At 42.4% G+C, this 14,730-nt stretch overlaps 1 protein-coding gene across 11 annotated transcripts in view; it reads right to left on the bottom strand.

The window, feature by feature from the left end:
* LOC121177287 (receptor-type tyrosine-protein phosphatase delta-like) overlaps window positions 1-14,730 on the bottom strand; it is a 127,137-nt gene that overhangs the window by 79,686 nt on the left and 32,721 nt on the right. For all 11 annotated transcript variants that reach the window (XM_041031541.1, XM_041031546.1, XM_041031542.1 and 8 more), the window contains exon 2: window positions 12,890-13,075. In XM_041031541.1, the coding sequence (XP_040887475.1) occupies window positions 12,890-12,992 (103 nt within the window). In that variant the 5' untranslated portion in view covers window positions 12,993-13,075. The remainder of the gene's footprint in view (window positions 1-12,889; window positions 13,076-14,730) is intronic.

Raw genomic sequence — 14,730 nt, 5'->3', positions numbered from 1 at the left:
CTGTAATTAACAGTCAGAAGTTACAAATTCTGCCCATAAATTACCTGGACCCTCGCACAGCCTTCTCCATGATACCTTCTTCAAGTGGTAATAATAATCGTACATTGCGATATTGGGGTTATTAAAATGTAACTTATATAAATCCTGTGTAATGTGGTACATTTTACCATTGAGAAACCACTTGGAAAGTTACTATAGTACAGAAAAAGCAGCATTATGTGCTTCAGTGAAAATAAAAAAATGTCCTAAATGATTATTGTTTAACTTAAAGGGACTCTAACCTCCATCAGTGTGTTGTATTGGTAAATAGTAGAAGAATTATGTTTATGGCAGAGTTCTCCTTGGTGTGTTTTTGGAGCAGATATACTTTCACTCTGCAGCATGTAAGGCGAGTCTGCTGTCATTAATCATTCCACAGGTGCAGGAGCATTGTCAGAACCCATACGTCCCTGTGCCATTTCAACCTGGGAGGAAAGGAGTGGTGTGGGGGGGGGGGCACGTCCCTAAAAAACAATTTCCCTTCTCCCTTTTCTTCTACACTGAATTTGTCAGGAGGGGGAACCAAGTCCAGATTAATTAGATTCTATTTTGTGGTCATCTTCGTTTTTCCCTCCTTCCATGACTCTTTTCTTTGTGTTGCCTACAGTCCTTACAGCCATCCCGGCACCATTTATCACGTTGCCATCTCGACAGTGCCTTCCCCCTTCCTTGCTGGGAAGCCATTAGAGCATCTCTGCATCGTGGCAGCCAGATTGCATTCCAGTCCCCGCTCGCGACATTTATCATCTTTTGTCCTAACTTTTTATCTGCCCCTGCCCTACGTGAAGCCCTATCTGCAATGCCCACTACAATGAAACACCAGGAGGTGAAGCTCAAGTAAATAACCTAATTAAACCTAGCAAACAGGGACAAAGGTGAAAAATGCACAAAAGGCCTTTGTGAGAATGCCAGTGGAGGAACACTCACAGATGGCAGTGAGGAAGTCGAAGCAGTGATGTGGCACAATGCCCGTACCACCTTCTCATCTCAGTATTTATAGTACTCCTAGTGGTGCTGTTGTTTTGCCCAAAGATGTCCTCTTTGCGTGATTTGGAACAACACAGTATAACGGTTTATCTTTATTCTGACAAAGCCCTGATTGTACATCAAGAAATGAGCAATGTAAGAAAAGAAATAGTCCTGTAAGACAGGGAAATATCTCTGTGATAAGACCCAAACATTGAATAATGGATCCTAAGAGAAAATCTATCCCTCGTTCTCACTCCCGTACACTCCTTTCTAATTCTTAGGCAAAAGTCAAGCCAACTCTGATTGGTCTCATTAGGGACAAAATGAAGAATGCCAAGCGTCATAATTATCGGCACAGTGCTGCAAACAGTATCGCGTCGATACAGCAAAATGTCAGGAGGGCATTAGCGGGCAATTATTAATCCATATCAAGCTGGGGTGGACAATTTAATTATCACCTAATCAATATTTCCAGATCTTGTACAGATGTAGAGCAGTGACCGGGTGGATAGATCTGCTTTCTGAGAAGCCCTGTGTAGGAGGAGCGAAGAGAAAAAAAAGGAGGCAGCTGAGAACAGTAGCAGGGCTGCAGTAAGCAGGAATCTTTTTTTTTTTTTTTTTTTTTGCATACATGACCAAGGGCACACGCTACAGCTTCCTGAAGTGATGGACACTGGCTCCACTGTACCTGAATACATTAGGGAAAGGATAAAAAGAACTGGATACGGTGTGTCAAAAACTTTCCTCTCTCCTTCAGTTATTGTAAAAATTTTCTAGGGCTCCCGGAGTGGCTTGGATGGTCTACAAGTTTAAGTGCCAGTGTGTGGCCACTTTGACTTTGATTTTTGCTCATTAACTGACTCAAACCCAAATGTTTTGCTCTTGTTATAAAGCTGTTACCAAAAGCGACCTTGACCAAAGATACAACTCTGTGTTCATTACAGCCCGGTGCTACTCCAACTTTGTCATTTACTGGCAAGGCTCAAAAAGCCAATGCATGATGCAGGAGTGGTGCACTGATGAAATGGGGCTATGAATCATAAAAAGCATGCCGTTATTTGTGTAGCTTTTATTAACTATTTGCTGTAATATTCTATCATTGGCAGTAATATTGCTTACTTTCTGTTGGTACTCTCTCTGTTCTCCGTGCAGCCTGAATAATTACTCTCATTGTACCTGAAACAAACTATCTCAAATAATGTCAGTCAAGCCTTTGTGGCAGTGATGAAACAAAATGAATGCTGTGTAACAGGCCCTTGTGGATTTCAAAGACGCCACACAATGAGGCATGGCAAAACAAAAGTGGCTGTCTTCCACGAGATAGCAGTCATCTTGAGATAAGAATACCCTCTCATGGTTCTGTTTTGCTTTTTTGTTTGCTATTATTGTGACTCCCATCTCCATCCCTGAATCACTTTAGTCTCTATGCAACCAATTGATTACTACTAAGTCGCCTGGACCTGTGTTATTTTCACTGCTTATTGCCTTACTGTCTGGATTACAATTTTAATATAAGATTGCATTTTCAGCTCACTTTTTTCTTACCCAGGACACAGTATAAACCTGCATTATTCTTCCATTTTCCCCTATAATGCTTCAGTTTCCATTTGCTATAATAATAATAATAATAATAATAATAATAATAATAATAGTAATGAAACCACCAGCCAACAGTACAACAACCAAAGTGCTTCCCGTTGTGCAAACAAATAAAAACTCACTTAATTCACATAGCCTTGCAATGTTGACTCCCAGCTTTGATAGAAGTTGGCTGAAGTAAAATTTAATGACTAATACTTTCTAGATAAAAGTTGACTTTTTTCATCGTGTGTGACAAGAGACTTGAAATAAGATCAAAATGTGACATTCAATCCAAACTGCAATATCTTTAATCTGTTTACCTTTGACTTTCATTAGCAAATTTCAGATCCTTAAAAAAAAGGGTTGAGATCATTTCATAAGATGTCAGGAACCTAATCATATCTGTAGGATTAAAGTTGTAGGCTCCGGGATTACTTTTTGGAAATTATCTTTGAGCTCGGCCAAAAAAAAAAAAAAAAGTTGTGACTAAGCAGTGAAGAAACATAAAAGAAATCCCTGTAACCCATATTAGCTTTCCCTTCTTCTCTTATCACCTCATCTGCTTTGAAAGCCTTTAAAAGTCAGTCCATCCATTCTTTTAGTTAATCTCCATCAAAGCTCTTTCTCACTCGTCTTTCACTTTCTTTTCTGCGTACCTACCCCTAATCTGTCAGTGTGCCATGGCTTTTTGAGATTCCAGGTCTGTGGCAGTTTACACACCGACTGTTGGTCATGTTTTAATTGTATGTGTAATTGTAATTTATTTTCAAGGTGACCATCCTCTGTGGAAACAACGTTGTTTCATTTGTATACTGTACATATAGCACACTACTGAGGCAGACTTCACAGAGCATAGTTATTTTTAGCATAGGTCAAAGTGGATTTTCCAGACCATCTGATCAGTGGAGCTCTTTGGCTGTAATGGAGAATGAAAGCATATTATTACAGATATGCCATATTGTCCATCTCTTGGTTCCATTAGGTGTTCGGTATGTGTGTGGACAACACAAGACTATTTTTATACATGTATAATTCTCGGAGTGTGAATGTGAATACAGCCACGCTTTGCTGCTATAGCTAGCATATATACGTACATACTGTGAGCCTGAGGACTTTGCACATACCAGATACTGTATTTGGGTGTGTGTACAATAAAATGGATATACCTGCATGTGCATGCACGTGTGTGCGCACTACCACACATGCAAAATTACATTAAATTGGCATCTAAATAACTTAAATGTATTATCATTTGAGAAAAACCTGGATTGGATGCTGAATGAAAGCATTACCAGTAGTCACCCAAACACTCACAAGCATCTCATGTAATCATGTTTAACCAGGCTATTCAGTAGCCCTTTGCTACCTGTTAACTGAGAAATGTCTCCTGGGCGTTTCCATTCTCCTCCCACAGGAGTTGGCCTAATTTGACCGAAGACACAAATAAGGCTGTCGCTGTGGGACTTAATGGCAAAACTACAGCTTATCCTTTCTGTGGACATCTCTCCTTGAATAATCACAACAGGGGAAAAGCGCAGCCAATTAAATTGCGCCGTGTAATGAGAGGCAACAGATCATGCGGTGTGAAATTTCTGTCTTACCCAGGCAGTGGCAGGAAGGAGAGTGAGGGAATGAAAAGGAATCTCTGCGAGACTCTCTGATCATGTGTTATTTTCCCCCTCTCACAGGGACATGAGGAGGAGACTAGGAAAATCTTATTTGGAAGGTGTACTTAAAGAAATCCATGTAGGCATAAATCCTGACATCATCAAGTCTGCTCAGCGCCCTTCTCCCCTCCTCCCTCACGCCCCCCCATATGCGGTCTCTTGTACTAACTATCAGACTGAGGGAGAGATAAAAGTGGGGAGATGAGTGGAACAACAGATGACTGCATCGGGAGGGAATGTGATCGAGCTTAAGAGCACTAAAATTTGGTGAAGAAATATGTTGGATAACACGTGTTCACCTTCGCTGGGCCCTTAATATTCGGAGGGAGGGAGGGAGGAAAACCAGATAAGGTCTTACCTTTCGAGGCAAATGACCGCTCTGAATTCCACTGTCTTACTACCTCTCTCGTACATTAATAATCTGCATTTAACTAGAAAATATCCTTCATCATGAGTCAAGTGATGGAAGGGATTGTGGTAATTAATTAGTTGATGAGTGAATGATGAATGACGTGAAAGAAGGCACCAAGGGAGTATTAAGGCTAAGGAGAAACAGACTGTTCATGGATGTTATGATGGATGCTGTATAAACACCTCGTAAATCGTATCCAGGGATGCTTAAGCAGCTGTGTGTGTATGTGTGAGAATGCATATTCCGTTTTCCACGGTGCGATGGGATGTGCACTTAGCGAGCTGCACCATTAGAAACAAGGGCTTGGCTCAGTTTCAACTGGAAAAGCCTATGGGTCTGGCTGTGGCGTGAGAGCACTTTCACCTCTCAATGAGGGCTTTCATTCTCATTTGCCATAACTAATAAACCACACTAAAGCTGTGTGTCACAATAAATCTCAGCTCCTCAAATGGCATGACTCACTTGATGGTGCAGAGGAGCCAAAGAGGGAGCGAGCGTAAGTCGCAGAGAGTGTGTGAATAAGTGCGCAAGAGAGTGAGTTAATGAGTGAGCAAGCAAACAAACAAGCGAGAGGGTGGAGTGACAGAGAAGAGTGACAGATGTAGTGTGTGAGGGAATATTAGGTGAGAAAGACGGCTCTCTGAAGACGGACTTTGAGCACTCACTCCATCACTCTGCCGAATGTAAATCAGCTGTGACAAGAGGAGCTTAGCGCATAAAGATTCCCAATCGGCATCAAGTATTGGAGAGTGCTGTAGGTAAGAAGGTGGGGATGTAAGCTTTCTGGCTGGGACTGAGAGATTGCCCTGAGGCACTCCATGGAGATGAATGGTTTAGACCATTAACCCCACCGCAGAATCTCAACATACCCCACAGGCACACAAATGTGCTGCGCCGAGATCAGTGCAATGTGTCGCACTCTTAAGACCCCTGGTGTGAGACCAAAGCTCGGGCCCAGGGCCAGGTGTTAAGCACACAAGCACACATGCACAACCACACACACACACACATAGATACATAAATTTGAAGGCAGAGAGAACTCAAAAGCGCTTTTATAATCCAATGGTTGTGTACTATAGAAGTGTAGAAAAACACACTCCCTCCCTCCACACGTACAGGGCAGGGAGGTATGAGTTTGCTTTCAGCAGTATCCAGGTGGCTCTTATGTTTTCAAGAACATAATTAATTAATAGAATAAGTTATGCAGGCTCTGTCATACTTTGCGTCTCCCTCTTGGCTTTCCATGGTTTTACCAGTTTTGCATATGGTCCTTTGACTCCTACTGTATCATAGGAAATGTGACATGCTTAAGATATATGTTTTACATGACACAGTGTTGATATTCACTGAAACTGTAATCACGGGTCTGCTTTACTGGCACAAAATCGATTAATAAGCCATGAAGGTATTGCAGGAAAAGTCACGCTTTAGCCAAACCTGCATTAAAGGACCATTTATTCTGGGATACCTGTATGCAGAACGTGCTTAATGAGTCAATCCAGAGTCGGGAGATAAATCAGCCTCCACTGCTAGAATCCACTAATGCAAAAAAAAAAAAAAAGGCAAACAGATAATCTCCACCATTTACAGGATGTTTGGTCGTGAACATAATGGATGAGAACCATAAACATGATGCCATTTTGACTTGTATTTTTGCATTTAAAAGAATTTAATGTGATTTTTGTTGTGAGTGTGAAAAACATCTTCAATCACACTGTCACCTGCTTTGACCCTCCAGTCTGTTTTTGTATCTTCCCTCTCTTAGCTACATACATAGATGGAGATGATATGTACCCTCGCTCTTCATTGTACACTGCGGTAAAACATCATCTGTGCAGCGAACACTGATGTATTTCAGACTTGACTGGTCTAGTAATCCCATTGCTGCAGCTACAGCATCAATCTATTAATTGCACTGTCACTGTGGCAATGTCACGAAACACCTGCATTGTTATACAGTTCACTGGCATAGCACATGAAGGGTGATCAGATTTAGTACATATGCCAGCAAGGCCAGAATCATGCCAAGTATAAGCCCAGCAGATGCAAAACAGCTGGCATTGTGCTCAGCTCACCGGCTGATCCCAGCTTCAAAGGCATGCTACAAGGTACCCTTTGTGTGAGAGTGTGCATTTGTGAGAGAGAGACTGTGCAAGTATAGAAAACCTAGTCTGGTGCACTGTGTTAACATGGCTCTCTATTGTTTTATTTTTTCGGTGCTTTAAATACTCAGACGACAGATAAGGAGGTGCCAGGCTGACTGAAATCCATACCATTTAACAGTTTGATAGACCCAGTCATTTCATGTCGATGAATTCAAGTATATGGATTTCGAGAAAGGGATTCTGGGAGTTTGTTGATTGTCACTCAAATGGATTTACAATTTGGCTTATATGGTGCTTTTGTCTTGTCAATATTTCCACTCTGAGACATGAATGGTACAGAATGGTTAAATTGCCCCGGCATTTTCAAGTCAATGTGTCTTGGAGGCATAAGTGCACTTAGATATAGCATTACTGGCTTGGGGCTTGCCTTTAATTACCTGCATCTGGGCCTGTACAACATCTCCATATTGTGTGTGATTATCTGCCTTTCTTGAGAGTGGGAGGGTCAGGAGTGTGATGAAAATTGCTTAGCTTTTGTGTGATTCTGTGGCCTAAGTGCAAGGCAAAATGACTGCAATCCATAGATGAAGCTAATGGCCTTAAATAATACACTTGGGTGTAGTTGCTAGAGAAATTGGCATTCATGGAGTTAATCACGGGCCTGATACAACCCTTAAACATAATTGCACAGCACATTGTTGACAAGGAGTTGGTTCAGGCATTTTCCTCCAAAGAAAATGATAATGACTTATTACTCATTTCGTTCAACCTGCGAGCAAGAAGCTTCTTGCATGGCACTGATAACATTGTTTTATCTCAGATTCCTAGTCTTGTCACAAGGTCTTCATCCAAACAACTAGATGGTAATTAAGTGCTGGCACACTCAGCCGAAGGTGTTTTCACCACATTTATTTGAAGTGTGAACATGATGCGTGCTCTCTCCTCTCAGTAGATGCTGATGCTGGTTTTAAAGATGTACTGTACTAAGACGCGTTTTGAAATGAACGAGTGGAGCCAACAATGAGATTTCCACTTGAGCAGCGTCCGGCAGAATGATAAACGAGGTGGTAGACTGAGGGGGGGGGGGGTGGCATTGCAGTGATTTAAAGTTGGATCAAAACAGCTACAAGTTCTGTTCACCTCTTGCTTTAATATCGTTTCCTGTGGATACATAAACATGGAAGCTTTCTGTGTTGATTTGTGTGTCTAATTCGGTGTGTACCAGGCAGTGTGTGTGTGTGTGGGGTGGCGAATGTAGGCTGCAGCTCTTACCAGTACATAGTGTGCGTTCATACGTGTGCATGTACTCGAATTAGTGTGTGTGTGCGCGTGGTTTGTCGCTTAGCACTGTGTGGGTACGAGTGTAAAAGGGAATGGAATAGACTCAATTTAAATCAAATTAGCATGCAGGCAAATTAAGCAGAGGGATTTAATTGCTGTTGTAAAAATGCTAATTCCAGTACAGCCCGGAAGCTCATATGCAAATACAACACTATTTTACAATAATTCATATTAGGCCAGGCATGCATAAAACACACATATTACAGCCTGATGTCATCTGGGGAATAGATTATCGTTAGCTTTTGCACTTGCTACAAGGTGATCCTGTTTCTGGCGTGTGTGTGTGCACATGCATGTATTTGGGACCTGTCTGTTTATCTGTATGTGTGAGCATTGTAGCTGCTTTGTATCATTTCATGATAACATTGTGTTCATAAGATTGGCAGTGTGTCTTAGTGTGTGTGCATGCATATGTATACTTGTCCATCCCAACATGCGTCTCCCAGATTTTTTTTTTTTTTTTTGCACGTGTTCTGAAACTGAAGTTATGGTAATCTGCATTCTGCTCACAAAATATTAGATCCAACTGGCAGAAGCTGTTGGATTGTTAATACAGTGCTGCAAACCAAATCAGGCCTTATAGAGCAATAAATGTGTAACTTGCCTCCGCATATCTTACAGTGAACAAACAGAAAACTGCTTGCCCCCCCTGAAAAAAAGTCCAATTTTGTCTCAGTGAAAGAGGAGGAAAGAAATCTTCATGATTGAACAAACATTAAAACGTGACCATCTTTAAGTTGCTTTACAATGTGAGTAATTTTGCCCCCACCCTGCCTAATCTTGATATTTTCACACTGCAGTGACTCGAAAAAGTAAAAAAATAAAAATCAATCAATAGATGATTTTCTGTTTTTTGTCTCCTGCGGTTCGTCTTTGCTGGCTCGAAAGCACATACATAAGAATCCTATGGATGCTGTGAGCAAGTGCATATGTGTGCATGCTTCTGTTTACACAGCTGCCTGTAAATAAGCGTAAGTGAGAGAAATTGGGTTTGGGTGTTAACATCTTAATGTTTAGAGAGGCTGGACGAGCCTGTCGATACACATTTGACATGTTAAAGAGGAACGTGTTGGCTCGCTGAGACTCGCCACGCCATCCACCAGCAATGGGAGGAATCAATTAAAATACTATTAGGCCCAGGGTTTGACATGGTCCAGCACAGCATGTGGTAATGCAGGCGGAAAAGTGCATGGGTGTTTGTAAACTGGATTTCCCTATAGATGTAACTCAGCATATTGTCAATCAGCATATTTTTTTCAACTGTATTTTTGATATGAATTTGTTCATTCAGGGGAAAAAAAAAAAAAAAACATCCCACAACTGTCAGCAATTTTCACTTTTGCAGTTTAGCCACTTCTGGTAATGTAGCAGTCATTATGGGCTGATGTTTGTATACTATAGCTCAATCACAGAATGAAGCCTGTGGGAAACTTTCAAGTCGCACGCATTGTGAGCCACATTGAAACGCCGGGTTTGTTTTTGCTTCGTATCAGTGTCTGGCTTGTGGAACAAACAGTCTATTGAGTTAATGAACAGCCAAGTTATTTAATGCTGATATCCACAGCAGAGTTTTAGCCTACTTCATCCCTGCCCAGGTGGAGATTTTAAATGCTTCCAGGGCTCCTCTCATTCTCCTGACATTTCCTTTTTTGCATTTCTGTTCAGCAAAAGACACAGAGGAATTGTTTGTTGCCTCCCTGCTCTTCCTCTCTCGAGCCCTGTCCCCTTGGCTCACCGGGGACAATTATGCCCCTCTTTCAAGCTATTGCCAAGCCCAATTTGCCACACAAATTAAATGGGCCACATTTGTAGAGCGAGGGGGACAGGGTGAAGGAGAAAATGAGAGAGAGCAACGGAGAGAGAAGGCCAAAGACAAAACAATGACAGAGAGAAAACAAACCAACAGACAAAACAGAGAAACACGGCTCCTTTAAAGTGATTTTTGAATCCTCTGTGTTCCTCTCGGCTACATACAGGTCTCATTTGGACACATTTGCAGAAGGAACACATTTGGTAGCATTCCAATTAACACACTGACAGAAATGTGTGTTTATTAGGGGGCCTGATTGGCATTTTTCTTGAGAGGGGGCTGCAGTGTCCACTGTGTGGGGTAGCAAGTAGGACTGGCTCTGAGGATAGTGCCATCTGTTGAGCAGGCCGACTCAGCCATTTTCTGCTCTCGCATGTCTCATATCCTCCACCATATCCACAGCCGGAGGCTAGCTCACACCCAAATGGATCCAGAGCACCAACAGAGGGCAGCTTTCCCTTCGGTAATGCAGTCGGATTTTGGTGCTGTGGGGTTATTCTGGAGCGGACAAAACTGAGTGTAGGTCTTTTTGGTCCTCAATGCACACCACAGATGGGGAGAGAGCCCCAGAGTGTCAAGGCTGCTTATGCATATGCAGCGGCACAGTAGAGCAAATTAAGGAGCTTCTGAGTCGCTGGAAGGGGCTATTGCACTGCTTCCAAACAGCAAGGGGAGAAGGTGGGGAGAAGACAAAGATGCAGGCGGAAAAGCAGTGGAAAGAAAAAGCCCAAATAAGAAATGAGGAGAAAATTGGCAAGAGAGCGATTAGCAAGAAAAACAATAGAAGGGAGTTGGGAAGGGGAGGAACAAACACGTGCATGTGGGAGATCAGGCAGCGCAGGAACAGAATGGAGAAAAGATAAATCCCAGGGCTAATGTGTGAGGCCTAAAGTGGTTCTGGCTATGAACAGGCACTTGCTCTCATACCTCAGTTACAGACAGGACACACACCTCCATCCCCGTGACCTCCCTGACTCCCACACACCCCCTCAAGTCATTAACAGACAGCCACTGTGGCTACCTCACGGTACGTTTGTTTTGGCTTTGAAATGATGACCCAGCACAGCTGTCTGAGGAGGGTATGGGGTAGCAGCAGCTGCTAACAGCCAGACAGCTAAAGGAAGGAAACTAATGGGGGGTTTTTGGGGGATGGTGAGCGCAGAGGTGTCGAGATTTGGGGGCTGCTGACTGCACTTGTGCAGGTCTCTGTTACATTTGTGCTCAAATGTGACTGTGGAATGTGTGGACACGCGAGAGTGAAAGTTTTGCCAAGACAGTTGTCTGAGGGAAGGTTTTTTGGCAATAGTATGTTTGTTTTTTGTTTTTTCTCATCAGTTGCTGTTATGTAAATTCACACTAGACTGTGGAAGAGTTTCAGAGAAGATAGCTACTAAAGAGCCCCCTCAAAGCTAACGTTTATCGACTGTTAATGCCGTTTTGGGAAGGTCCCGTAATTAAATTGTGTCAATAAATCCTGGAGCCGCACATAAAACGGGGGATAAACGGAGAATACATTTCTCCATTTGCCTCTCCCCCGCTGTGAGACATATGTGGCGGCAGGCAGAGAGGAAAAATAAAACACATTTGAACAGATTGCAGGGAACATTTCTCAAGCACAAAGTTGAAAATCTCACCCATCAATTTCACTTTGCGTGGCTCCGTTGTATATGACCTTGGGTGAATGATCCCTTCATTCAGAGATATCCAGCTGAACTGAGGGGATTTCAGTCGGTGCAAAGGGAGCAATAAAACTTTATTCATCCCTCTGTGACTCCAGAGGCTAATGATTCATGGATCTTAGTGTAAAAAAAAAAAAAGGGAGGGAGGGTGGAGGAGGGGGGGTGCCTTGATGCAGGACCAGAACTCAATGAGGTTTGAAAACTGTTGTCACACATCAATGGGCAGGTGTCTGATGTCAAGTAACTCAATTCCAATGGCTTCTCATCATGAGATTCTTGGCTGAGGCCTGAGCATTTCTGGTTCACATGATGGTTTTTGTGGCAGAAAAAAAAAGCAGTTGGAAAAATAGGGCCTTGAAGGCATTTTGATATTTTCATGAGATGAAGAGATGGGTCATTGTATCATCGTAAAATATAGAGGTGTGTGTGAATCTGTGCGCGAGTGTGTATGCACATCCTGACATGTATGTGTGGAAGAGAGGAGCACGGAATGAAAAACACAAAATGACTTGAAGATTACTACTTGCTAATAGCCATGCCATGAGTTTGACTGCTACAGAATTTTAGATACAACTATTTAAAGAAATTAGTATGTAAATTAAGTATTTTTAAAGACATGTTACATGAAAAAAAAAGTCTATAACTATTATAAATATATTTAATACTTCTCTCTTGTTGAACAATCAAGAATAATCAGTCAGTATTTAAATATTGCCCATTTGGAAACTTAGTTGTGATTCATGCTCGTATGTACACACCTAAAGCTCAGATTTTAAGTTTAACACAAAGAAACTTACTCCCTTCAGTAGATGGATTTTAAAACAGTCTTCTGGTAAGAAACTGTTTGAAATGGTCAAACATTCAAGTGAAGTAACAATAAGTAAAAGATGTTTTTGAGAGGGGGAGGACTTTAAATTTGATATTTTTTTCATTCCGTGACTAATACAGAATTGGTATTTCCTCTCATAATTTCATTCCTCACAGAATGGGTTTTCAAAAGGATTTTTTTTCTGTTTAAATTCACTTATTATATAACTTTGATTTCTGCTGCTTGTGGTAATATCACCCCAGTGTATCAGCAGTCTCATGACAGCACATACCAGCATGTGTGTTTCATCAAGAAGTGTTATGTATTTATTTAAGCTGCATGTGTGTTACATAAAGTATTTATGTGTCTGATGGTCAGTGAGAAAATAGAAACAAAACCACTTCCACACTTGCAACCCTGTCCCAACGCAGCAGGGGACAAAACTTGAGGCTCATGTGAAAGCCAACGGTCCACTTACTTTGAGCGTCGGCGAGGTGGAGGAGCAGACCCAGGACAAGCAGCAACGGCAGCAGCAGCGTGGGTCTGGCTCTGTGCATGGTGGGACAGCTTGGCACCAGCATGCTTTGGCAGCCTCGGTGGCACTGGCTCACAGAGCCCTGTGAGTCAGTCTGGTCTGATTTCTCAGATGCAGGGTATTCACAGCCTATGCAAGGCAAGGAGGGATAGGAAGAGGGGGAGAGAGAGAGAAGGAGGGAGGGAGGAAAAAGAGAGAGAGAGGGACTGAATGAAACAAAGCTGTTTGGCTCCATGGGTTTTATCTATCCCTGCACATTTCTGACATACCCCCACACAGCCTCGGCTGGAGCTGACAGAGGATAGGAAGAGGCTGATGTGCTCACAGGGTATGTTCTGACAGTTCTCTAAATGGAATAGTCACTTCACACAATGTGTGTGCACGTGTGCATGAGAGGGAAAGAGATAGAGAGAGAGAGAGAGAGAGGGAGAAACAACACAGATGAAAGTGTGAACTAATAAGATTTTGTCTTCACAGCTTTGGTCGCGATCACCAATTAAATACGCTGCATAATAAGAGAACATTTTAAGTCCTCCTCAGATCAGTGTTGATATCTGTTTCACATAAGGAACGACTCTGTTGCATGTAGGAACAGTCAGGAAATACAGGAAACATTCATACATGCTGAAAGCTTGTTCTTCAGTTGGCAGTTAAAGTAAATTTGACCACTCAGACAACACTGAGACTCTCTTGAGTCTGTTTCTTTAAAGTACAATACAAGATATAAATGCTGTCTTCATTCAATAAACCAATTCATCTGAAGCACATATTTATGCTTCTTACACCACATTTAATCCACAGTAGATGCTTTAATAGCTCTAAGTGCCTACACAGAGTAATGGAGTTGTTTAGCTTCAGCACACACAAATACACGGACACACACACACACACATGCACAAACATTCCTCTTTTATCCAGCACTGCTCAAACAACAAATACAATCCATAAGACAGAGTGGCCAAGCGTTGCTACTCATGTGTCAACCATTTATTGAAGCGGCCACTACATAGCTGTGAAAATCAATGTGATACAGTGAGTTGGTATTAGCTGCAGACTGGCTCTATCCCTTGTCATCCATTTGCTTAAGCCAGAGCTTGATCCTTAGTGATGGATGCTCTGCAGTAGTCTTCGGCTCGCAACACAGCTCCAAGCTAATCCAAGTGTGTGTGAGCTTTAGTGACGTACTGTACTGTGCTGCTGGTTAGCGTGCTATGAAGTTTGCCTGCATTGTTCTACAGGACGCTGTTGTTTCAGCTGTGGCGACTGGTTGAGGCAGACCCGTGCATGGTTTGTGTGTCAAGACATTTCAGCTACTTTATGTAGCATGAGGCCAAACACACAACATGCCAGATCTCTTTAAGTTTTGGAGCTCTGGAGTTTTAGTAACTGTCAGTTCAGGAGGCAGCAACTGTGCATATAAATGCTTTTGCCAGAAATAATATTCATTGGACTGTTTATCTGCAGATTTGACCGCCACCCACTAAAAGCAAAAAAAAAAAAGAAAAACAAGCCCCCCTAAGCCCAATCAGTAGGCCCGATGATGACAAAGTACCTCATTTCCCTGTTACCAATCATCCTCTTTCTCGCTCCCAGCTCTCCCTCTTTCATTTCTGTGAGCTGTAAATGGCAGAAAAGACGGGAAGATAGCGCACCTGTCACACTTGATTTGTGTTGGGGGGAGATAGACACGACTACCTGTCTCCAAGCGCCGCGGGGCTAGCAGCAAGCGCCAGAGCGGGGGACGTGTAGCGAAGGGAATCAATTTGAGGCAATCTCATCCCCCG

This window comes from Toxotes jaculatrix, chromosome 23, assembly GCF_017976425.1.
Source record: "Toxotes jaculatrix isolate fToxJac2 chromosome 23, fToxJac2.pri, whole genome shotgun sequence".
Classification (NCBI taxonomy): domain Eukaryota; kingdom Metazoa; phylum Chordata; class Actinopteri; family Toxotidae; genus Toxotes; species Toxotes jaculatrix.
The sequence above is the reverse complement of the archived record's forward strand: the minus strand, read 5'-3'. Positions and strand labels throughout refer to the sequence as shown.